General features: G+C 43.9%; 1 protein-coding gene across 7 annotated transcripts in view; it reads right to left on the bottom strand.

Annotated features, from left to right (window-relative positions):
• Positions 1–25628, bottom strand: part of EXPH5 (exophilin 5) — a 54288-nt gene that overhangs the window by 14332 nt on the left and 14328 nt on the right. For 2 of the 7 annotated variants that reach the window (XM_081860042.1, XM_081860040.1), the window contains exons 2-3: positions 11696–11853; positions 10272–10434 (exon numbers count right to left, since the gene is read on the bottom strand). In XM_081860042.1, coding sequence (XP_081716168.1) covers positions 10272–10434; positions 11696–11744 — 212 coding nt within the window. In that variant the 5' untranslated portion in view covers positions 11745–11853. Of the gene's footprint in view, positions 1–2676; positions 2821–6241; positions 6333–6359; positions 6382–7533; positions 7649–7704; positions 8109–10271; positions 10435–11695; positions 11854–25628 lie in introns of those variants that run through there. The other 5 variants (XM_081860045.1, XM_081860048.1, XM_081860049.1 and 2 more) reach the window with 5 other exon arrangements.

Raw genomic sequence — 25628 nt, forward strand, 5'->3', positions numbered from 1 at the left:
GGAGATTAACGGATCAATTAACTAGCTTAGAGGAGGAATCTTGAATTAGGGCAGGCCTACACTGCACGTAACTGAATCTCAGCCCATCAGTCATGTATGGTAAGTCACCCACTTCTATTCAGTAAACCTCCTGCTGCTTCTACGTACCTTGAGCAAACCTACAAAACACATACAGACATACGGGTGGCGACTGTCAAGCACTGAGCAAGTCTCAGTATACAGTGGTACCTTGGGTTACAGACACTTTAGGTTACAGACTCCGCTAACCCAGAAGTAGTACCTAGGGTTAAGAACTTTGCTTCAGGATGAGAACAGATATCGTGTGGCGGCAGCACAGCAGCAGGCCCCATTAGTAGTACCTCAGGTTAAGAACAGTTTCAGGTTAAGAACGGACCTCCAGAATGAATTAAGTTCGTAACCCGAGGTACCACTGTACAGAATTCACGAAAGAAACTCCCAAAACAGGTGTCACACGAAACAATTAGTAGAGTAGATTTACACTGCCTGCGCTCATTAGAGCCTTGTACATTCAGCACAGAAAGCAAAACAATAATTTTTTAAAAAATCCTTCTGCTTCTTTAACACTGTAGTTCTAAGCATGTTTACTCAGAGAAGTAAGTCTCAATAGGCCTTACTCCCTAGTAAGGCTTTGAGCTTAGAGCTGTCGCTTAAACCTTACACTTTTGGAAAGCGTTCCCAGTTAAGTATTCCTCCTTGCATCTTTCATTTCTCTAGCTGGTTTTCTAATGCTTTTCCAGGCGCACTCAGCTCTGGCGGCACAAGCCTCTGCATGTCACCTTGAAAGCCAGTCCTGCTGCATCTAGTGGCATTTACTTCTGCGTAGGCATGCATCAGATTGCACCGCCTAGGTCAGAATAGGCGGGCAGCAGGGAGGAGGCAGAGGAATAAAATATTACATTTATATGCCTATACACAACACTTACCATACGAATGAATTTTTTATCATATAATCAGTACAGGTGGGACCTGCCATTGCAGTGTTCAGGACGACAAACACTCTAGTCCTTTCCTCATCCACCCCTGTTTTCCCCCCTTCAAAAAAGGTAACATTTGGATCTGAGTTTTTCCTCTAAATATCTTTTACACTTTTGTACATTTGGGTTCCTTGTGCATGGATAGTGCCGTTTTGGTTACAAAGGAAAGGCGCACGCAGCGTGATCGTCAGAAGTAAAAGGAATAATACAAGCCCCTTCAAGGCTCGCCTTATGCCAGACAACTCCCTTCTTTGCCTCTGTTTCCCCTTCTTTCAAAAGGGGAAATTATAAATACATAGCTGGGATACGAACTTGAATATGGTGACTCTCCTGCCCACTGCAAGCAGGAAGTATGATGTCTGGTGCTTCTTTGCTCGACAGACTTGCTAATTCTTGATTATTATTTTTTCTATGTTTTTATTTTCTTTTTCTTTTAACAAAAAGTGTATCCATATAACCCTCAGGGTTCCTTCCAACTCTGTAATTCTTTGATTCTATGATTTAGATTCCCCTAATATAGGGGAGGCTCTCATTGAATGGCCTAATTCTGAACTGCGGATAAATTCTGCCCCTGCAGCCTCTTAAACTACAGATTTTAAACCAAAAAGCTTACTAGGTAGCCTGGTCCTAACCAATCCTGGCAAAGCACATGGGCTGAAAACATTTCCATCCCCAACAGGATTAAATCAGTTCAAATTTAAGTATAGCGTATTAACTGACTCAAGCGTCAGGCTATTGAAGTCCAAAATATTGAGGCAAATCGGTTTGCCTCAAATTTTGCTTCAGGTTAGAGTTATCCATCTACTTAAAGAAGTGTGAAATGAAAGCAATGCACCAACAGGGTCAGCGGATCACTCCCGGCTTTAAAATTTCATTCCTTACAATCCGCAAGTTTTCACCTGTCACATTTTTCAGAGCAACAACCTGTCATTTGTTAAAGGGGAGGAGCAGGAGAGAGAGGGAGAGGCTGGACTGACAAGCATATTTATAGACATTATTAGTCTGAATTTACCCTGCCGAGTTACCGACATGCATTAAGCGCCAATCAAAAAACACCCACGATGTTGCTGTGGTAAATCCAACACTTCCCTTAACTGCTGTACTGGGTTTTTTTTTAAAAAAAAATCACCACACAACATGACTTACTAGGGTTGCCATCTCTTCCCCGGCAGAGATCCTGGGGTTTTATCACCATAAGCAGAAAATAAACAAACCAATACTTTCCCTGTCTCGGACCTGCACAACATTCCAGTTTCAAACCCGGGCATCTCCAGGGAGGATTGGCAGAGAAACCAGTAGACCCTAATGAGCTAGGGAGTCAGAGCCAATATAAGGAAACTTCCTATGTTCCTATGAGGCGAAATATCACCTGCTCAACTCCTGCCTGACATATAACTTGTTAGAGAGGCACAGGAGCTATTCCAAGGAACTGGAGGTGGGCAGAGTTAGCCACCTTTCAGCATTCCAGAGCATAGGGTAGGCCTTCTCTTTCCATAAAACTGTTTGATGATTAATCCAACTTTCTACATCAAACAAACAACAGCAATGGAACTCGGCTGAGCACATAAGCAGGGCGAGTGCTAAGCCACTTAGGGCAGTTCTGCACGGTCTTTCCGAAGGCTCCCTCTCTCTCTCTCTCTCTCTCTCTCTCTCTCTCTCGGTTGGAAGGAGTTTTGCTTACCACACTGCCTCACTCTCCTCGCCAGGGTCGCCTGAGTTTGCCGGTGGCCGCGCCAGGCAGTCCCGTTTCCCTTTCAGCTTGCCGTCTCTTCGCACAGTTTGCTTGTCATCGGAAGCCACCATACTGGAGCATTCTCCGACACGCCCCCCTCCTTGCTGCCTTCCCTTTGGTCCTCTCAGGAGTTGCTTGTGCATTCAAGCAAGCTGACTTTATTACACTCCGGCAGCAAGTATAAACTGGCTCACTGGCATGCTCCGGGTGCCTGCATGAGCCTTCCCTCCCCAAACGCTTTGTCATTTATTTGTAATGCGCCTTGCAGGCAGGGAAGAACAAGTTGAAAGGTATAAAGTGCTTGTGCTTTTTTTTTCCCCCCTGCAACCGACAGGCGGTTGGAGAGATCCAGGCAGGATCTATTTTCTTGCTCTACAGCTTTGCAGGGTTGGGGTGTGTGCCTGTCTGCCTCCTTTTGCGCTTAACAACTGACACTTCTATTCCTGTGTTTTTCAGGGCTGTTGACAGGCAGAAAAATCAACAGGTGAAGTTTCTCATCTCTACCACACTCCCTCCCATGGCGGGAAAGGATGTGCCTGTTGACTTTATGCCTGCCACCTCATAGGTCATAGGTCAAGGAGGTTTGGAGGGGAAGTATGTTGATGCTCTGACTTGGATATTCCAGGCCCAGAAACTGGCCCACAGAGTCTCATGCAAGCAGCTGAAGCACTTTTACTAAATAGCATTTCCTTGTTGAAATATAAGCCCTGATGTCCAGTGAACGACTATTTCCTAGATGCAATGCACATTCTTGAAAAATAGTATTGTTAAGGCTAATTCAAGTGCCTCAGACTCCGGGTGAACATTTTCAGAATGAGAATTTGCACACAGTGTTTAAAGAACACTGAAAATGTTATATCATTTTATTGCTGTTAGCCACTCTGAGCCCGGCTTCGGCTGGGGAGGGCGGGATATAAATCAAATTCTATTAATATTATTATTTTAAAAAGATGTGGTTATGGGAAGAGGACACATTTCAGGCTCAATCCCTAGTATCTCCAGTAAAAAGTGTTCCAGATGGCAGGCAAAAAACCCCCAGAACTACTGCCAATCAAAATAAAAGAAACTAGGCTAGATGGATGAAATAGGAAGTTACCATACCAGGTCAGAATGAGGCTGTATGTTGACATCAGAAGCCTGTAACACAGAGAGGTCAGGGCTAAGTTACCTTTGGCCCTCTAAATGTTGCTCAACTCCTGTTCCCATCAGCCCTAGCCAGTAGGGCAATGGTTAGGGAAGATGGGAGGTGTCATCTAGCAATACCTGAAGGACCACAGGTTCCTTAGGCCTGGTGTAGGTGGCCAGATGCAAATGAGACTCAGGCTGCTGTACCCTTTTAACACCTTTTCAGCAGATGCGCTCATAGGGATACGTTTCAGGACCAAAGGAGAACCCTAAATCTTGAGTGATGGGAATATTCAAGGAATGGGTACCAGTTTCCTGAGTTATTGTGACTTCTAGCCAAAAAGCAGAAACTGGAGTTACTTCCATGGAGTCAGGAGCTGATAGGTGACTGAGCAAGTCAAGCAACTCTCGGGCTGCAGCCCCATGCCACCCATCACCAGCAGAAATGGAGCCCAAATGGGGCCACTGGGAGAGAAGAGGTAGGTATCATGATGCTTGGTAGATTCAGAGTTGCAGAAGTACAAGAAGTCTTTTTTTTGGGGGGGGGAGGCACTTAAGTGAGCACATGAAACTCCAAAACAAACCCAGCCCAATGAAGACCGATCAACTTCAGTAGTCATGGAACGTTGAAGTGCAGCACTCCTATGGGGAGAGAGGTTATACCGCAACGGTTTGTTACGGGTCCTGCTTCTCTCTATCTCAGGTTCTGGAGTTCCCCCACTCTGCAACCCTTAAATCTGAAAACCGCAACGTAATGAACTGTCTTGGAATCGCTTGCCTCCTGTCACCTCCTGGGCACATCCTTCCCACATCTCAAGCACCTCATTCTTCATATGCTGTTTCAGCCTCTCAAGTCCTGGACCTCTGTTTTATTAACTTTGTCTTTTCCCCTCCCTTACACTTTGCCCTTTAAATAAACGCTCAAGGCAGTTTCCAAATTATTTAAAACAATAACGTCTACGTTGCAACAAACAATAAAAACACAGGTTAATTAAAAGAAAGGCTCACGGCAGATCATCTGTGGGGCTTGGCAGGATGTGGAAAGCTACCCAATGCAAAACAATAAAATGACAAATGAGGTTCCAAATAATTATGGCACAAGCTTTCATAGCCTATGTCCCTGCTGAAGTCAGTCCACCAAGGCTAAGGTGCCCTTCTGCTTTTGTGCATGAACATTACCCATAAAATACTTGCTTTTGAACAGAAGTTAACATACAAAGTCAGGTTGCCCCAATAAAACTACTGCTGTAAATCAAAGTACCGTATTTTTTGCTCCATAACACTCACTTTTTTCCTCCTAGAAAGTAAGGGGAAATGTCTGTGCGTGTTATGAGGCGAATGCCTACGGATGGCGGGGGGCGATCTGCTGCAGTCGTGAGCAGAGGATCCATGGTTCCCCTTCCTTCCCTCCTCGCTTTGAAACAGCAAAGCGGGAGAAGAGCCACTGAGTGGGGAGAAGAGAGGGACAGAGAGCCTGGTTACAAAGCACGGATCCACATGGATCCTCAGGATTTTTGCACTGGGTCACCCCAAATTCAACATCAGATCACATAGCATGTCCATGGCTACAGCTTGCACCAAAAAAATCACGCACCCACTGTTGCCTGGGGCCGCAGTGGTGCAAAAACGTGGTTACAAAGCATGAATCCACATGGATCCTCAGGATTTTTGCATTGGGCTACCCCAAACTCACCGTCAGATCACATGTCTGTGGCCACAGCATGAACCACAAAAATCATACATCCACTGTTTCGTTTAGAATATTTTTTTGTTTTGTTTTCCTCCTCTAAAAACTATGTGCGTGTTATGGTCGGGTGCGTGTTATAGAGCGAAAAATACGGTACATCATTGACACTTCTCACATGCCAGAAGTAAGCAAGGCATATTATGACATAAGGGTCTGAAACTAGCCAGAACAGCCTCAGTAGATCTTGCAGTATGAAAGGCTTTTTACTTTTCAAATTTCTGCCTCATACAGGCTCTGAAAATCAAATGACAACAGCTCAAACCTGGGCATGTTTACTCAAAAGTAAGTTTCACTCCATTCAGTATGCTTACTCTCAGGTAAGTGTGTACAGAATTACAACCCAGGTTAGCAAAACTAGCTTCTTAGGTTTACTTTGAAGAGTGAAAGGATTTGACTCTAGGGCAGGCAGGCAATTTTAACCACACTGTATATAATTTTTTTAAATTCTATTTTTGAACTTGCCTTCAGGATTTCTTTCTCATCTCTTCCAAATTCTGACTTTCTTGTACCACAGGATTGCTTTCTTACAGGTTTCTCTTTCAAGAGAGATTGGACACCTTTCTAAAAGGTTTCTTCCTAATTACACTAGAACGATCCCCTCCCCTCCTTTATTAGGGATCTTCAAAGAATAAACAGACCCACCTTAGCTGCCTTGGCCAATTATGAGGCAGAAGAGTAAAAGGATCCTGCAGATGTCAATTGCTCCTGTCAGCATTTTGAAATTAAAGGCCTGTTTACCAATGCCCACATGTTTAATTACCATGGAGCTCAGGAATATCTCAGCTGCCATTCCACATCAGGGCATCAGAGGCCAGTTTCCAGTGAGCCGGTCTGCCTCGCTTCATGAAGTTTGGTTGCTGGATTAATAAGCTAGACAGGGCTGCTACCCGGCCAGAAAGAAAAAGGAAGGGGGGAAAACCAGCCCAGCCTGTTTTTGTCCTTTAACAGAGGTTTGATAATATGCAGGAGTTGGCAAGCAAAACTTTTTCCTTGGCAAGGAGCTCAAGGAGATCACTTGCTAACTGCAGCAAGTCAAGCTGCTATTTTCAAGTGAAAGAAGCCAGAGCCGGCTTTAAAGAACTGGCAACCCACTCCCCAAAAGCCCAAGCTACAGAATGCAGAGCAAGATTTATATCTAATAAGGACGTATTAATAAACACACAGGGTAAAAACATTGCCTGAGATTGATGGGTTTCTTCAAACACTTCCTTCCTAGCAATTACCCTTTACCGAAGAGGACAAGTTGCAGGAGGATTAATGGTCCAGATTTCCTACATTTAAATATATAGATTCAACAGCAGCAGGGTCACCCATTGTGAACCAACCCTCCTCATGCCCATCAGCTGAGTACAGCTTGCTCCAGTGAGGAAAGAAAGAAAGAACTGGGAGCCTACTTTAAGCTCCCAGTTGATCCTCTGAAGCCCTGCCCTTACCCAACCCAGAAGTGGTATCATGTATATGGCAGGTGGGTGTGCCTTCCCTTAAACTGCCTGCCAGGCCAAATGGGAGGCCTGGTGGCCAAATTTGGCCCACAGGGCAGAGGTTCCCCACCCCTGAACTAGGGCAGCTCTTTGATTAACTGTAATTGTGTCTCCCCAAATTTGCCAGTCTGTGCTCGGAAGCCTCTCGCAAAAATCTGGCAGTCTGGAGGCAGCCTCTCACACATGCTCAGTTCTTGCATTGACAGTTCTGTTCTCCGAAATGGGATCCGTCTTTTTAGAAAACCCAGCAGAGAATGAAGCCACAACATCCCCTCTCCCCCTCTCCATCGATCGACCCTCCTCCTCTCCCACCTGCTAAAGGACACACACAAAAAATAAAAAAAACCAGAGACCTGTTTGCTTAAAGCAGGTGGAGACAGGTTTCCAAGTGTCCGGGTAAAAATCTGGCCTGGCCTGCTCTCGCGCCTTTAACTGCAGCTTTGATCTGCCTACCTGCAGAACAAGACGGCAGTGCCGACGAGGGAATTTCACCTGCTTTCTAAACAACTTCCTCCTAATGGTGCCAGAGAGATTTCAGTGCTCTCGTCTCCCTATAAAGCAAACGCCATTGCAAAGCAACCTTTTGAAGAAGGCGGGGATTTTTCAAGCAGAAGACATAAATACCGCATTTAGCAATCAGTTCGGTGGCCGGGCTTATTTGTTTATGCTCCTTCGCACGGCACTCCGCACACCTCTGTGGGACTGGTTCCAAACGCCCTCCTGGGCCGGGAAGCATGACATCATCCGAGGCCCTGAGAAAGGTGCTAAGCGAGCAAATCCAGCCCACGCAGCCGCCAAAGGGAAAGCCCCGTTTGCACGTAACCCAATGCCTCTAGGCAACAGCGAGAAAGGAAACATACACCTGAGAGGAGAACAAGGCGAGGAGGAGCGGGACAGCTAAAGCAGACAGACCCTGAGCAGATGCAAAACAAACCACACAAAAATAAAGAAATAAAAACCGCTAATGGGATTTCATTTACAGTGGTACCTCGGGTTACATACGCTTCAGGTTACACACTCTGCTAACCCAGAAATAGTGCTTCAGGTCAAGAACTTTGCTTCAGGATGAGAACAGAAATCGTGCTCCGGCAGCGCGGCACCAGCAGGAGGCCCCATTAGCTAAAGTGGTGCTTCAGGTTAAGAACAGTTTGAGGTTAAGAACAGACCTCCGGAACGAATTAAGTACTTATTACGAGGTACCACTGTATAGTACTTTGAACATAAGAAGAGCCCTGGCAGATGACGCCAAAGTCCCACCTAGTCATGGGGTAGACAATGGGGTGCCCTCCATTTTGGTTCTTATTTTTTATTCTGCTTTATTATTATTATTATTATTATTATTATTATTAACAATAATAACTAATAAAACAAGTGGAACCTGCGACAAAATGTTTGCATTATGGAGGGAGTCCTCCAAAATACTCCCAGTTTGCCACTCAAACAGTCAGTTAATATTCTGTGGTCACTGAAAATACTCAGTCCTCATCATTGGTTTGTTTTGGAGGTTCCCCGCTCTTTTGCTGCTTTTGCGCTAAAGATTTTTTTGGTACTTCTGCAAACCTTAGGGCTTCCACAACCCTGCTGATGCCTCGCTTTTGGGTGTTGGTGGTGATGTTTGGCTACATAATCATCCACACGCCCCTGTGAACTTTGGAGATAAAAGAAACGAGGGATGCCATCAGTTAAAAGCAAAGCCAACTTTAGAAGCAGCAGATAGTTAGCTATTAAAAGCTTGATGAGAAAAGAAAGCTTTCAGTGCATGTCTAAAAGCAAACAAGGAGAGAACCTAGCCTAGCGGGCTTTTGCAGGGAGGGCATTTCAAAGTTTTGGTGCCACCATCAAAAAGACCCTGCCTCTTATAGCATCCATCTCACCTCATGAAACAGGATTTGAGGCCTCCACCCTGACAGCTCTAACTATGCATGGGTGTATGCAAGCAGGGGCTTCTCCAGATTCTTTTGAGCACAAAAATGCTCAACACACAAATTAGGAAATTCCTGTGTGAGTGCAGAGCACTTAGAAGGGGAGACACCAAATTACATGGAAGGAATGCATAAGATGCAACGTGAATTTCATATTAAATAAAAGCAACAATAGAAGGATCCAGAGACTAGCTTTGCTCACGCCCTGCAATTAGCAAGTAGTTACATATCCTACTCTAGTGTAATCTACTTTCAGCCCACCAGATTTCCCTGCCAGCCAATTCTGACGTTACTGAATAGCTATGTCAAAACAGATTTTAAGGGAGGAGCTCAGTGGCGGACTGAACACTCGTGTGGAGCAGGTCCCCAATCGATCTTTGGCGTCTCCAGACAGGGATGGGAAAAGACTCCTGTCTGTCACCCTGGAGAGCTGTTGCCAGTCAATGTAAGCAGTACTGAGCTGGATGGTGAAATAGTCTTAAGGTAGCTTCCTATGTTCCTATGAGTTGTAGTCTAAAACATCTGGAGGAAACTAGGTTGGTGAAGGTGAGCGTGGGTCATGTCCCCAGAAATTTCAGTCAGCTGCTCTTCCAGCTGTGTCCAAATTGCCTGCTCCCTGAGATGAAGCCACACCTTCAAATGTTACAGAAAAGAAGAAGAAGAGTTTGGATTTGATATCTCGCTTTATCACTACCCGAAGGAGTCTCAAAGCGGCTAACATTCTCCTTTCCCTTCCTCCCCCACAACAAACACTCTGTGAGGTGAGTGAGGCTGAGAGACTTCAAAGAAGGGTGACTAGCCCAAGGTCACCCAGCAGCTGCATGTGGAGGAGCGGGGAAGCGAACCCGGTTCACCAGATTACGATACTACTGCTCTTAACCACTACACCACACTGTAGGAGGAGGATTGATAGAGACCTCCAGCCCAAGAGGCTTCCGGGCAGGAGGAAGATGAACGCAAGTATGACACTGGCGGTCAAGCAGCTTTCAACATTTGGAACGTAGCATAGTGTGAAATCCTCCGAGGCAGATACAGGAAATAAATAAATTCATGAGGCACAAGCTCATGAAAGTTCATGGAATCATAGAGTTGGGAGTCTAGTCTAACTTGCCAGGCAGGAATAACCGCTAACAATGAAGACCTCTCCTCTCCACCAATCCCAGAAAAGTGCTTTCTGCAACAGAACAGCTGACTCCAACCTGTCCCCCAAAGATCTGGATTTGCAACCAGAGCAAATGAATGCACACAGACAGGAAGCTTCCAGCTCACCTTGGAGGGTATTGGGGCTGCTTTTGCAGAGGCTTTGAATGCTGCCGTTTCGATTTTCTGAAGGAGGAGAAGAGAGATGCAAAAGGCATACGTAGCCCTCCCAGGATGGAAGGGGAGGCATTCTTCTGGGCTTGCGGGATCGGCGGGGCGGAGGGTTTTGCATCTGAAAAGGAAATTGAAATGATAAATATTATTAGTCCCCCCCCCCCAATCCTTTGAACTGGGTTTATTTATTATTTGAAGCATCAACACAGTCTTTCAGTCATAATCCCAGGGCAATTTACAAAAGGAATAAAACAATTAAAATGCAAATACAAAAAAAGAAAAGAAGCTAAAAGCCACATTCGTTTAAAAAAAAAAGCAATTAAAAACTGTGCATAAGGAGGTTGGGAAAAATAGAACGGTCTTTGCTAAAATGATGAGAAGTAGCTGCCAGGAGAAGCTCTCTGGGGAGAGAATTCTACAACTAGGGTGCAGCTAACAAGAAGGCCGTGTCTCCAGAAGCCTCACTTCAAATATGGGAGGGGGGACAGGAAGGTAGCATCTATAAAAAGCCTTCCACACTCAACGTCATTATTAAAGCTTTGTATTTTCCATTTTCTTTGAGGAAGCAAACCCTGTGCTTCACGCGACAAACTTTGTACAAATATTTAGTACAATTTGCCTGTCCTCAGAATACTCCGACTGCCATGAGTTCGGGGTGTGTATGTGTTTGTGTGCGCATGCCTCTCTCTTGGTACCTGAATAAAAAAATGTTAAGGTGAATCTGAGCATTGTTTAATGTTCACAACAGTATGTAGGACAGTTAAGAAACTGATCAAAGCAAGAGTCTGAGAGAAATTCTCCCTACATCTGTATCAGTGTCGAGCCAGACAGCAGATGGACTCCATCTTCCTTTCCTGATATTCTGATCACATCATCACCTGCCTGCTTTCTGAGCCCGTTAAATCTGTCAAGGTTTTGTCTATCCATTTCACTTATCTAAATTGAATTCCTGTCCCCTGACAAACAGATTGGAGAGGAGCACTGTTTTATCCGAGACCTGATTTCTCTCATCTCCGGGAGGACTACAGCACTTGAGTGTGATAAGTCAATACACAACGTATATATTTATATTTCCCTACAATATATAATTTCCTTCCCTACAAAGCTCTTAAATGCTCTTCCTGTCACAAAGGCCAGCGCTAAGGCAATTCGATCAGATAACGCTCACTGTAGCAGTCTGACCCCTGCCTTGACAACACGTTTCCAGAGAAGCTAGAGCTAAGTTGCCAAATTGCCTTTTAATGTGCTTTACTTTGAGATATTACTTCCATCTGAAAAATCTCCGGTGACTGTTCCTCTTCCTTAAAACTCATAATGTCATACATCGCCCATTTTATAGTTGGAGGTGGCCTTGTTTGGATGCACGAGTGGCGACTCACCATTTCCGATGGACTTTCGCAGTCTGTGAACTAAGGGTTGTTTGAACATTTTGCCAACATCAGCCTCATTCTGAAATTTTCTCTTCTGGATTTCTTCAAACCAGTCTCCGGTCACCCCTGGTAGTCCTGTTGCATCTTCCTTTTCCTTGTGAAGTTTGCTAGGAAAGAGAACACATACGTGATTTTAACTGGGAATTATGTTTGCTTTTAATATTCTCAGTAACATCCCTGGAGGAGTGGTCTTCTCTTCCTCCTAAAAGGGGGTGGAGAGAATGGATGCTAATCTGTGAAGCACATATAGGAGCTTTGCAAATGCACCCACAAAAGTTGCCAGCCCATAATTGCTTTACATTGGTACCTCGGGTTACAGACGCTTCAGGTTACAGACTCTGCTAACCCAGAAATAGTACTTTGGGTTAAGAACTTTGCTTCAGGATGGATGAGAACAGAAATCGCACCGCGGCAGTGTGGCGGCAGTGGGCCCCATTAGCTAAAGTGGTACCTCAGGTTAAGAAAAGTTTCAGGTTAAGAACGGACCTCCAGCACGAATTAAGTTCTTAACCCGAAGTACCACTGTACTGGTATGCTTAGAACAGGGGTTGGCAAGGTTTACTTTGCCTGGGCCAGTTCACTCCAGTGGAGATCCTTCCGTGGGTCAGATTGTGCGCGATTGACCGCGATTTCCAGCGTCGGCGTCCATGTGGCCCATGGGCCTTAGGTTGCCAATCCCTGGCTTAGAGGCTAGTATTAACCTGCTATCCCAGCCAGATGGGCACATTATTATTGTTATTGTTATCCTCCTCCTCCTCCCAGTTCACCCAGTGGTGGCAAAGGATGATACAACAAACCTTGCGATGACATTGCTCTAGTATCACCTTCAAGTCAGAGCAATTTACTAGGCAGTTTGTTTGTTTCTTACTTTTAATATATTTATATATCCCATGCTGGGATTCAAGGTGGCTTGCAACATTTAAAAACACTAATTATAAAATGCAAGGCAATAAAAACAAACCAGTTAAAAACAACAATTAAAATACACCAGAGCACATTTTAAACCAGCAACTGAAATGCAGTTGGCCCTGACAGCAGCCTGGTGAGCAGCCGCATCTCAGCTTTAGTTGTCAAAGGCCATGGTTTCATCTGCAATCCTTTGCTAAAGTGCTAGATTAGCCAATAGTACACTTTCACACCCTGCTTCAGGCAGGCATCTGTCAAATAAGATTCAAAGTGCTGTATTGCACCCCCTCTAGAGGCCAAAAACTAGAGGGCACGATTTCCAAACAACTGTGACTATATTGCCTTTTCTGCAGTTTGCAAGACGGCGGTGTGATTGTTAGACCCAGGATCTGATCCCAGTAAGGTCTGGTACACTGATTGTTAAGAGTTGAAAATGTGACACACACACACACACACACGTTCATATTTCACATCTAGTAATATCATGATATTAAATAGCTGAATGCTCCAATGTACTACAAAAAAAATATCAATTTCAATTCACAAATAAATGCATCGCATCTTGTATGTGTGATGGGAAGCACTACAAGACATCATAGTTGTCCCAGCAGTCACAAGCATATGCAGTGCAGTTTATTTATTGGTTTATCTTTCTCCCTTCTTTTACTCTGTACTCAAGGCAGCTTGCCACAAACTTGCACAACCATCATTTGGATCTGTGGGGCAGTAACTATGACAACTTTGTTGAGAGCGACAGAACTCCTCCATCACCCGCCTCCATTGTTCAAGGCTCCAGGGGTCAGCAACCTTTTTCAGCCGTGGGCCGGTCCACCATCCCTCAGACCATGTGGTGGGCCGAACTATATTTTAATATAACACCGCAACACACCTACCCTATTTCCATGACAGTGTTCATCGAAGACAACCTTACTTGGCTATGAGTGATCACCAAAGAAGAAGATGATTTCTGGTTCTACTTATGTCAGCACTCCAATGTCTGAGGGACCACAGACATTTCTGAAGCAGTTGGGAGTGATGATCCAACATGGGACCTCTCTCTCCCCAAATTTGGAAAGGGAGATCTAAGGTGCTATATGCCCCCTTTGAATGACCTCTCAATGCATAGAATTGCAGCCAAAATCATCTTTATGACCTCAGCAGCTGTACATGTGCTCCCCCAGTGTGATACCTGAGTGTAAGAGAGCCCAACCGTGTTTAAAATGAAATTGTAAACTAAACTGAGCCACATTTCAAGTAAATGTCCCTTAAATGGCGTGGGCCACTGAGAGACAGGTCACTTCCTCCACAGTGGCCTACACCATTCAAGGAAAACTAAGCTAAATTTCAAGTCAATGTGATTTTTTAAAAAGATCCAGTGCTCTCCTGTATACACAACAGTATTGGCACTCAGCCGAATCTTGCTGCCCTGAGAGAGGAGTGTTATGGCAACTTGACTCTAGCTGGACTTACTCTTGAGTAAACATGCCCTGGGTTTGGTCTGTTAATCTTTAACACTTATTTTTCTCACTTGGTGTGTCGACATGCTGAACCTGGAACGGCTATTTTTGAAAGAGCACCTTCTGCAACACCCATGAAGTTGCAGTACATTTTACATAACAAATTAGACAATGCCAAAATTGAATGCGACCTCATCCTGCCCCCTGGTGTGCATATATTATTGGTACAGCTTTTGATTTACATACAGATATATATTACCCTCCCACAGTCTGTCACTGGTATAGTTAAGAAGAAACAGATTGTTATAAAATGGCAAACGCACTTGAACGTCAACAAGCATAAAGCGATGTGTGTTGGGACAAACAAATATATATTCTGTCATTTGCGTTTCATATAATAAACCAAGCTTTCTTTATTCTGTTTGTGTGGGAACTTAGTGTGGGCATAAGGTTAAGGGTAAAACACATATTTGTAACGGATGCAACCTCTTGTTAGTGTGTGCATGAATACATCTAAGTGCTGGACATGCATTTGAGTTCAAACATGTACAGTGGTACCTCAGGTTACATACGCTTCAGGTTACAGGCGCTTCAGGTTACAGATTCCACTAACCCAGAAATAGTGCTTAAGGTTAAGAACTTTGCTTCAGGATTAGAACAGAAATCGTGCTCCAGCGGTGCGGCAGCAGTGGGAGGCCCCATTAGCTAAAGTGGTGCTTCAGGTTAAGAACCGTTTCAGGTTAAGAACGGACCTCCGGAATGAAATAAGTACTTAACCCGAGGTACCTCTGTATGTGTATGTGTAAACACCCAGCATGGTGGATCAAAGGTCTGGATTGCAACCTGACCCTCTGAGGACCTGATTCATTATACTCTACAGGAAAAGCCTCAAGTATGAATTGAAACAGGAGCCGTGTTCGAAATGCACCAGGCGAATTTTGCACCTGGTTATTGGAAAATTGCAACCAAATGAAGATGCCCAGGCACCAGGATAGCGCCTGATGACTCCACCATCTGGAGGTGCATGTCTGGAGATCCTTGGATCTTGACCCTTTCCACACACTAGAAACACATCCTGTATAATTCTATCCATTATATTTTATCTGCACAATCAGAATGAATTTCTGGAACCCAAAAGTTATATTGAAAAATACGACTTTCGAGCTGTCTGCTCCCAAAATGGCAACTAGGCATTTCATTTTGGCAACGATAACCCTGGTTTAAGGAGCCATTTGGCGCCTACCTTATATATCTGTGTTTCTAACACTGAACAGGAGCTTAATTATTATTTTTCCCTTAGATGGAAAGCACAACAAGGTTATCCACCGCATTTTTTGCTCTATAAGACGCACCAGACCACAAGACGCACATAGTTTTTGGAGGAGGAAAACAAGAAAAAAAATATTCTGAATCTCAGAACCCAGAACAGCAAGAGGGATTGCTGCGCAGTGAAAGCAGCAATCCCTCTTGCTGTTCTGGCTTCTGTGATAGCTGCGCAGCCTGCATTCGCTCCATAAGATGCACACACATTTCCCCTTCCTTTTTAGGAGGGAAAAAGTGAGTCTTATAGAGCAAAAAATACGGTAATTCTGCAGAAGCTAGGAAAAAGATTGTGCAAATAACTTTCAGTCCTATCTTTCTGGCACTCCTCTGCTTTAGCTGCATTCCTTAAGTAGTTGTGCCAGAATCTCAATGGGCCAGTGCCTAATTCTGCATAAAATTCTCTAAATCCACACCCTTAGGGTGTGCAGATGCAGCAAAAGCATTTTAAAAAAACCTATGTTAGGTGTGGATGGTTTTGTGCACACAACACAACCTCTGCATAGAGAATAGAGACTGACCAAATACTTTCTCATCTGGCCACTGAAAATACCTGCAGGCTTGGGATGGGTAAGCATGATTGCAACCCATTTTTCATTCCAGACAAGTACCGGTACTTGCACATTAGCAACTGCTGGCTATTGCTTTGCTAGGTGGTTATTGTTTAACTGAAGGGATGTTTGAGGTTTTTCTTTTTAACATTTGGGACATTAAAAAATGACACCCCCACCTGCACTCTGGAGTGATACAGACCACAGTCCCGTGTAAGGTGCATTTAGGAGCAAGAGAACATTTGGGAAGCATATAATCTCCAAATAGACATTGGATAAATATTGCATGCAGGCCAAAGAAAAAAGGAGCAGGATCATTCTCCTACCCTACAGCTGCCTTTGACACTGCCTGGCGGTTCTTGAGCTGTGCGTTCCTTGTGATTTTTCAGTACTTGTTTCACTGTGTTTATTTACTCCAAAGCTATGATTCAGAACATTGTTAGATCACCTAAGTGCCCCTCTCTTCTGTTGCTGTTATCCCCTAAACTGCCATTTTGTCTGCACTAAACTCAAATGTTTCATCTCCCCTGTTAAAACTTTTGTGGATACACCTCCGGGCAGAAGCGTGGGCTGATCAGATTTCTTTACCAAGCCGAACCCTATGAAACTTTATAACAGGTTGCCAGAGGGAGACTGTCAGATCTGAGAAGACAGAATTATCCCCTCCACGCACACACAAATTGCTCCTCTTTTAGCTGCCTAGAGATCTAAGGGTTCACAGATAAAAAGAGGACACAGATTCCTAGTCTGACATCCTGTCAAACAGTCAACCTATCTACAAGTCAGAAGAAATTGCAATTATTGCTGCAATTATTTTTTTTAAAAGCCCATCTGTTCAAATAACAGTGAAGGGATCAGTTTAAATATTGAAAGTGTTTGCATTGAGATATGTATGTGTGCATCACACACACGGGCATTCCTATTCCATTTCAAATTTCCTGAATTCCTGCTGTCACAAACACATTTCTTTTCAGAAGAGAAATAGCATGAGATAGCCCTAGCAGGACCCCACCTCTGACACTGATCTGAGGACCCCTTAAAACAAATATATTCACTTTGATCAGCAACAGAAAATTGAGTCTGGGATCTGGGAACTTCTCTATCAGGGTTCCTGCCCACATCAAGTCAAACGCCTTGTGAGACGAATGTTTTGGCTCCTGAACGTTGAAACCTGGAAGTGAATGTTCCGGTTTACAAACGTTCTTTGGAACCCGAATGTCAGTTGTGGCTTCCACGGCTTCCGCTTGGGTGCAGGAGCTTCCTGCAGCCAATCGGAAGCCGTGCCTTGGTTCCTGAACCTTTTGGAAGTCAAATGGACTTCCGGAACGGATTCTGTTCGACTTCCAAGGTACAACTTTATCTGGGGAATGCCATTTGCATGTCATCTAAAATCCTGGGAGGTGGGGAAGAAATTTCTGACAGTATGAGCTGTTCAGCAGCGGAATAGACTATCTTGGAAGGTGATGGAGTCTCCCTCACTGGTGGTTTTTAAATAGAGGTTGGATAGCCATCTCTCAAGGATTACTCACCTCTGAATTCCGAATTGCAGGGGGTTGAACTAGATGATCCTTGGAGTACCTCCCAACTCTACAATTCTATGAGCCCAACAAGATCTGGAGGCCCACAGGTCTCCATCCCTGGTCTACCATGACTGCCAGTGGCACTCTAAGGTCATTCCTTATCCCTGTCATCTTCTGGAGATAAGACCTAGGACGTTGTTGTTGTTTAGTCGTTTAGTCATGTCCGACTCTTCGTGACCCCATGGACCAGAGCACGCCAGGCCCTCCTGTCTTCCACTGCCTCCCGCAGTTTGGTCAAACTCATGCTGGTAACTTCAATAACACTGTCCAACCATCTTGTCCTCTGTCGTCCCCTTCTCCATCTTTCCCAACATCAGGGTCTTTTCCAGGGAGTCTTCTCTTCTCATGAGGTGGTCAAAGTATTGGAGCCACAGCTTCACGATCTGTCCTTCCAGTGAGCACTCAGGGCTGATTTCCTTCAGAATGGATGCGTTTGATCTTCTTGCAGTCCATGGGACTCTCAAGAGTCTCCTCCAGCACCATAATTCAAAAGCATCAATTCTTCGGCAATCAGCCTTCTTTATGGTCCAGCTCTCACTTCCATACATCACTACTGGGAAAACCATAGCTTTAACTATATGGACCTTTGTTGGCAAGGTGATGTCTCTGCTTTTTAAGATGCTGTCTAGGTTTGTCATTGCACCTAGGACATTATCAGATCTTTTTTTTTAACCTAGGATCTTTTTTTTAAACCTAGGATGTTATCAGATCTTTTTTTTTTTTGCAGACCTAGGACGTTAGGCCTGCAAAATAATAATAATTAAAAAAAATCTGATACTAAGCCAGGGGAAAAATTACTGTCAGTTTCCCACTTGCTCCAGATTTTCAAGATGCACTACAACAAGAAGAAGAAGAAGAGAAGAAAGCAAATTGACCAAGGGCTATTAATCCTTTGTCTTCTATTTTTTTAATTACACATTTTATTTTTGAAGGTTAAAAACCCTCTCAGAAGTAATTTCCCCACAGTAGTCAAGAGTAAACCTGGGAATCACTTTTGATGTGACACCACTAGATTATTTTATTCTCACGTGATATCCAATTCCCACCAGATTCCTTTAATGTCACTCACATAACATTAATTACATGCCACTTCTTTGTATTTCCGCACAGTTATAATGAAGTGTTGTGACTGTAACCTAACCAGCCCTTGAAGTAATGTTAATAGCAGATTGTGGTAAATATTCACACTAGGTGATAGATAGCTTTGTCACAAGAGGAAACCTATGGCCCTCAGTGAGCCTGTTTTAAATGACCATTTGCCCAACCTAGCTAATTACTTTTAAATAACATCCGTTTCATCCATCTCATTTCAGCGTACTATCCAGTTTGTTAGATAAGGGCCTGTTGTCTTAAAACTACAGTACTACCAATGATTCAATGATTCAGCTTTTTTTAAAAAATAACAATTATTAGGACACCACAGGAGCAGTAAGCTGCTAAATACTCAAAAGGTTGTGTTTTTAATGGACCTTCCTTCCATCCTTCTTTAATAATTGGAGTGGGGGGGCAAGTAAATATAATTGATGCAATTTATGCTGGTATCTTGTGTCCTTGCTGTACAATTATTATTCATCCATTAACATTTGTGGATATAAAATTCTTTTCATGGAAAGTTGACTTATCTGTCGTTCTCTCTTTTTATACACACACACACACACACACACACACACACCACTACAATTATGATCACTTTGCAGGGTTTATCTTTCCACAGAAATTTTTCTGTTTCATATGTTCATCAGTAACAATGAATGCCAATTTCAAATACAACATTAGGCATGTTGGGAAGTTTTAAAGTTTTTAGCTTTGTTTACTAAGTACAAGTAGAAAGATGCTAAATGACTTCATTCTGAAGAGCATCAGAAAATTTCCCAGTGCAAAGTGAATGTTTTCCAGTGCAAATTGCCCTATATCAATGACCAATGCAATTGATCCCTCTTCACAGGGAACTCTGGGCATTGCAGCAAAATGGTGCAAATTGGGGTGTGGGTGTGTGTTCCTAACAACTCTCAGAACCCTTAACAAACTGTAGCTCCCAGAATTTATTTATTTATTTTTTTGGGAGGGGAAGGCCATGAGTGTTCAAAGTACAATAATAGTGCTTTAACTGTATGGCATGGATATGGCCTTGAGCGTTCACACATATACTATAGTTGTGTGGGATTACACTACAGCAGAGATGGGGGCAACTGTGGCTCTCCAGATGTTGGACTACAACTCCCATCGTCCATGATCAATGGCCATGTTGGCTGAGGCTGATGGGTCTTGGAGTCCAACGAGAGAGAAAGTGCGGGGTTAAGAGTGTTGGATCAGGACTTAAAGGGACAGATTGTAATCAGATTTTTAAGGCAGTGTCCCTCAGATTAACACAAATTCACTAGATTGTAAATAAATAAATAAATAAATAAATAAATAATAATAATAATAATAAATTATTGTTGTTGTTGTTGTTATTTGTACCCCACCCATATGACTGGGTTGCCCTAGCCACTCTGGGCGGCTTCCAGCATATATAAAACCAAAGTAAAACATTAAACCTTAAAAGCTTCCCCATGCAGGGCTGTCTTCAGATGTTTCCTAAATGTTAAATAATTACTCATCTCCTTAACATCTGATGGGAGGGCATTCCACAGGGTAGGCACCACTACTGAGAAGGCCCTCTCCCCTTAAGGTCTCTGTTATGTACTGAAGTTCTCACCCTGGGCCAGCAGGGGGATACTGTAGATAGTTATGCAAATGAAAGATCGAAAGTGATGTTCAGTGATTGGATAGTTTGTATGCAAATGAAGGATCAAAAGTGACGTTCAGTGATTGGATAGTTTTAGAAAATTGCAACAGTTACGACTGTTCTGGAGCTCTATATAAGCAGGCTGACTGAGCTCCTCAGTTCAGTTCTGTTCCAGCTTACAAATAAAGAGCTGCTTTGGAAGAATCGCTGTGTCGTCTGATATGTTCGCCCACAACTTTACAGTCTCTCTGCTCCGTGTCCTAACAACAAAGGCCAAGGGAAGAAATGTACACGTTGTGTTTAAAGGTTGCCCCCACCTATTTCTCCATAGTGAAAAGCCCTCCATCTGAGATCCAGAACAATGATCTCCAGAAACATGCTTCAGCAGAACAAATTATAAAAAGCTAAGATGGTACAGTCTTACAGCTAAAACACCTTGGGCTCTTTTTCCTCCTGTTCATTTATAGCTTTTGCAAAATCCGACTGTGAACCGTTGAAAAGTTTGCGAGAAAAGTAGCTTTGTTAGGGAAGTTGCTCGCTTGTGTCTGTGCAAAGGCTGTGACCATCAGGAAGACCATGAGCCACTCAAAGCACACAAAAAGGATCACTCTGAAATGACTGCCATCCCCAGCGAATGCCCCTTCCGATCCTCAGCCAAGGGAAACAAGACTCTGCAACATAACTCTGGGGAATAAATACTTGTTAGGAGGCTGCTGATAAACAATAGAAACCAGTTGCACTAATTGAGGGACACATCTATTGCTGGAGAAAACCTTGCTGTATGAACACTGCTGTATTCCTTCGACAACTAATTTGCTCCCCAGAGTTTGCTTATAGAAGCAGTGCACAAAAACAGAAAGGTTCACCGGTGAAAATACATCTTCCATTTTTCTTCCCCCAGCCTCTCCTCATTTTTAACTCAAGGAAATTGTATTGGGCAGGGGAAGAGAACATGGCCAGAAGCTCTTTTTCTTGACCTCAACCACAGGCAAAAGTTGATTCTTCACCTCTTCCTCCTGCAACCCTTTAGGGGGAAATTTCCTCTCATTATTGCTCATCCTTCCCTCTCTGCATCTCCTTCCTTGGAATTTGTTGCTAGTGTTTTGCACCTGACCTGTGGCTCTGATGCCAACAAGTTAACACACTTTCTGTTGCACACGCGCACACACACGTTCGATGCCAAAGTTCACTCCAAAAATCATAGAATTTTATTGCTGGAAGGGACTTCAAGGGGCATCTAGCCCAACCATTGCAATGCATAAATTTCAGCTACTGTAATTCATACATGACAGAACAGAAAACTATCCAGTAGGAGAACATTTCAATCTCCCAGGACATTCTATACAAGATCTCAAAGTAGCTGTTTTACTACAAAGGAATTTCAGAAATAGACTGGAAAGAGAAGCTGCTGAATTACAACTTATCACCAAACTCAAAACCATGGAGAAACCTGGTCTGAACAAAGACCTTGGATTCTTATCTCATTATACATGACAAAGCCATTTTTCACCTTTTCACCCCTTGCTTTTTTCCTGTAAGACCTATTGCAGTCGTTAAGAGTCGTCAACAGGCTCATCACAGCTATCTGCCAATCACCCATTCCCACCACCCTTCTGAGTAATACCCCTCCCCACCTTCTCACTATATAGAAGGGTCTGGAAACTTCTGTTTCAGTGTATCTGAAGAAGTGTGCATGCACACGAAAGCTCATACCAAGAACTGACTTAGTTGGTCTTTAAGGTGCTACTGGAAGGAATTTGTTTTGTTTTGACTATGGCAGACCAACACGGCTACCTATCTGTAACTAGTTTGAAACTGTTTTTTTTTAAAGAATAAGAATAATAAATGGAAAAACATTTATACATCTACCGTAATCTTCCACCTGCCATTTGAAATGGTACAGTCCATGCACAGATACGTAGGGCAACTCTGTCATTCATGTTTTTCAGCTCTCAGCCAGGTTATTACCAGTCTGGTGCATAACATGGTCTATTTAAAAACAACGTTTGAACCTAGTTGGTACAAGAAAAAGTACGTAGCAGAGCCTGCTCTTTGGTACAGTGATAATGTTGAGAATTCACCTAGTCATCAAGTAAGCGCCTTTTCATAAAGTTATCAAGCCCTTCATGAAGGTGCCATAGTATGAATATTCACATTCTTGTGGTTACAGATAAAAGACAACCTTCTTTATATGAGGTGCCAGCATGCACCACTTAACAGTGGAGATTTAAGCCTCTGTAATTCTGTGGTAAAGAGCTTCAGCTATCATAGGCTCAAATCACAAGGCAGCCACAAGTGCCATGGGTGGCCTTGGGCTAGCTATTATCTCTCACTCCAAGACCCCATCTGAAATATGGAGCTAACAGTACCCTCATACCTTGCAGGGCTGATGTACAGCCTGAAATAAATGAAGCACTTTGGACTATTGAGAAAAGTGCTGAATATATGCTAAGTAATTATTTAACTAGCAAAATACTTGCTGTTATTATCATCATTTTATTATTTAAATCATGCCCATCTGTCTGGGTTTCCCCAGCCACTCTGGGCAGCTTACAGCATAAACATCACACATAGAAAATTTCCCAGTACAGTGGTACCTCGGGTTAAGAACTAAATTCGTTCCGGAGGTCCGTTCTTAACCTGAAACTTTTCTTAACCTGAGGTACCATTTTAGCTAATGGGGCCTCCTGCTGCCACTGCCACACGATTTCTATTCTCATCCTGAAGCAAAGTTCTTAACCCGAGATACTATTTCTGGGTTAGCAGAGTCTGTAACCTGAAGCATCTGTAACTCGAGGTACCACTGTATAGGGAAATAGACGTTGTGGTGTATCATGTCTCACGCCTTGGATATCCAAGACATTAACTCTGAAACAGAGTGGGAATGTTTTAGAGGCAGGTTAACCGGAGCATCATCAGGGACGCAGGTGGTGCTGTGGGTTAAACCACAGAGCCTAGGGCTTGCTGATCAGAAGGTCGGCGGTTCGAATCCCCACGACGGGGTGAGCACCCGTTGCTCGGTCCCTGCTCCTGCCAACCTAGCAGTTCAAAAGCATGAAGTGCAAGTTCACTGCTCTGGTTTGCCAGATGCGGCTTAGTCATGCTAGCCACATGACCCGGAAGCTGTACGCCGGCTCCCTCGGCCAATAAAGCGAGATGAGCGCCGCAACCCCAGAGTCATCTGCGACTGGACCTAACGGTCAGGGGTCCCTTTAACTTTACCTTTTAACCAGAGCACCACACGGATACTGCCATTCCTGTCCAATCTCTTAACAGACAGATCAGGGGCAGCCACAGAAGCCCTGCTGCAAGTTACCCTGGAATGGGCTCCTTATATCTTTGGAACTTGTGAGAGAAACTTTCCCACAGACCAGTGATCTCCTGTGGTATACTGCCTCTGACCCGTTGGGAATTAGGGCTGGACAATATCTGGGTTTTCAAAATGTGATATATCACCAGCTAAACATTGCAATATATCGATATATCATGATGTCTGAAATAAGGATGGAGCTATGTAGAGACATTGGCTGGCTTCACTCCCCCCCCCCCATGATTTCTGCATAGCTTGCATGCGTGCGCGCGCGCACACACACATCATGATTCGTGATATAACACGAGAACGGGCCTTCTCTGCAGTGGCTCCCCATTTGTGGAATGCTCTCCCCAGGGAAGTTCGCCTGGCGCCTTCATTATACACCTTTAGGCAGCCGGCTAAAATGTTCGTTTTTAATCAGGCCTTTGGTTGATCTGATTTACATCCTATGCCCTTTTAAAATGTGTTTTTTTGTAGGGGGGTGTTGTATTGGGTTGTTGTTTTTAATTTTATTAGGTATTTTATTCTGTGAACTGCCCTGGGACCCCAGGGTATAGGGCAATATAGAAATAATAATAATAATAATAATAATGATGATGATGATGATGATGCCAGGTCAAAAATTATGAAACCAGTATGACAACAGGGACTTCAAACCGGATTGGGGCGATATATTGCCCACAAATCTAATTAAGCCTATTTTATAGACATCTTAAGTTGCCGGTTGCTACGTCCTGTAGTAGTGAACGTCACAGTTTAACCATGTGCACTGTCAAAAAGTACTTTGTCCTGACCCCTCCCATTGGTCAATTTCACTTGATGACACCATGTCCTGGAATGACAGAGAGGGAGAAAAACACATGCAGGTGCAAAATTCGGGAACTGCTGTCCCGAAGGCAAAGACGCCAAATTCAGCAACACACCACAAATAGCGACCATCTGAAACAGCTCTGTACTCTTTGCTTTGCCCAAGCTACAGGGCAAAGTCCCTCAGGGAGTGAGAGAGGGAAACAAGCCGCTTGGGAGAAGACTTAAAATAGCAACCAAACCCAGGAAATAGTTACCCTGTCCCTTCCTGCTTTGTTAGATGAGGACACTAACCTACTGTACAAAAATCACATGGAGAAGACACCTCTCCCCCTCTACACAAACACAGACGAGGAGGCAGCAGAGCCTTGGATCGAGGCTCAAATCTCCAAACCTAAACTGAACGTTTTATTTCTCTGCTACGGTCAGCCCCATGCTAACAGTGTCCAATATGCCAAATCAGAGTTCGGAATTCTCTGGGCACCAAACACATTTTGCACCTGGTTATTGGCCACTTGCAACCAAGTGAAGAAGATTCAGCGCCATGATGGCGCCTGAAGTCTCCACCATCTGGAGGTCCATGCCTGGGGAATCCTTGGTTCTTGACACTTTCCACACACTAGCAACACATCCTGTAGAAGTCTATCAGTTATATTTTATCTGCACAATCAGAATGAATTCCAGGAGCCAAAAAGCTGTATTGAAAAATACGACTTCTGAGCTGTCTGGCCCCAAAATGGCAACTAGGCACTCCATTTGGCGGCTGTAACCCTGGTGTAAAGGTTTGGTGCCTAGCTTATATATCAGTTTCTAGCACTGCCAAATATATATCTATATGATGAGAAACAGAGAGGCTCACACACATCTTAACTTCCTGTGTAGGTGAAAGGCCTAAGAACCAGGCCTTATGCTTGTTTACTTTGGCACCCAGCGAGGTTTATTTCGGTGCGGCTTGCTCTCAAGGAAGAATGACCAGGAAAGCTCTGGCCTTAAGTTGTGCACACTAGCTGTAATCCTGTACTCACTTATCCAAAAGTAAACCCCATGAAACTTACTTCTGATTAGAAAAGTACAGAATTGCACTGTGTGGGTCGATTCTCCTAATGGATTCAGCACATGAGGTTGCATGGAAAGCCTTTGTTGACTTCCATCTGCATTAAGGCAGGCTTACATATTCACCTGCATGCACAAGATTTGGTTTTGGCATTGACAGTGAGGTT

This window comes from Podarcis erhardii, assembly GCF_964252035.2.
Source record: "Podarcis erhardii genome assembly, chromosome: 4".
Taxonomy (NCBI): domain Eukaryota; kingdom Metazoa; phylum Chordata; class Lepidosauria; order Squamata; family Lacertidae; genus Podarcis; species Podarcis erhardii.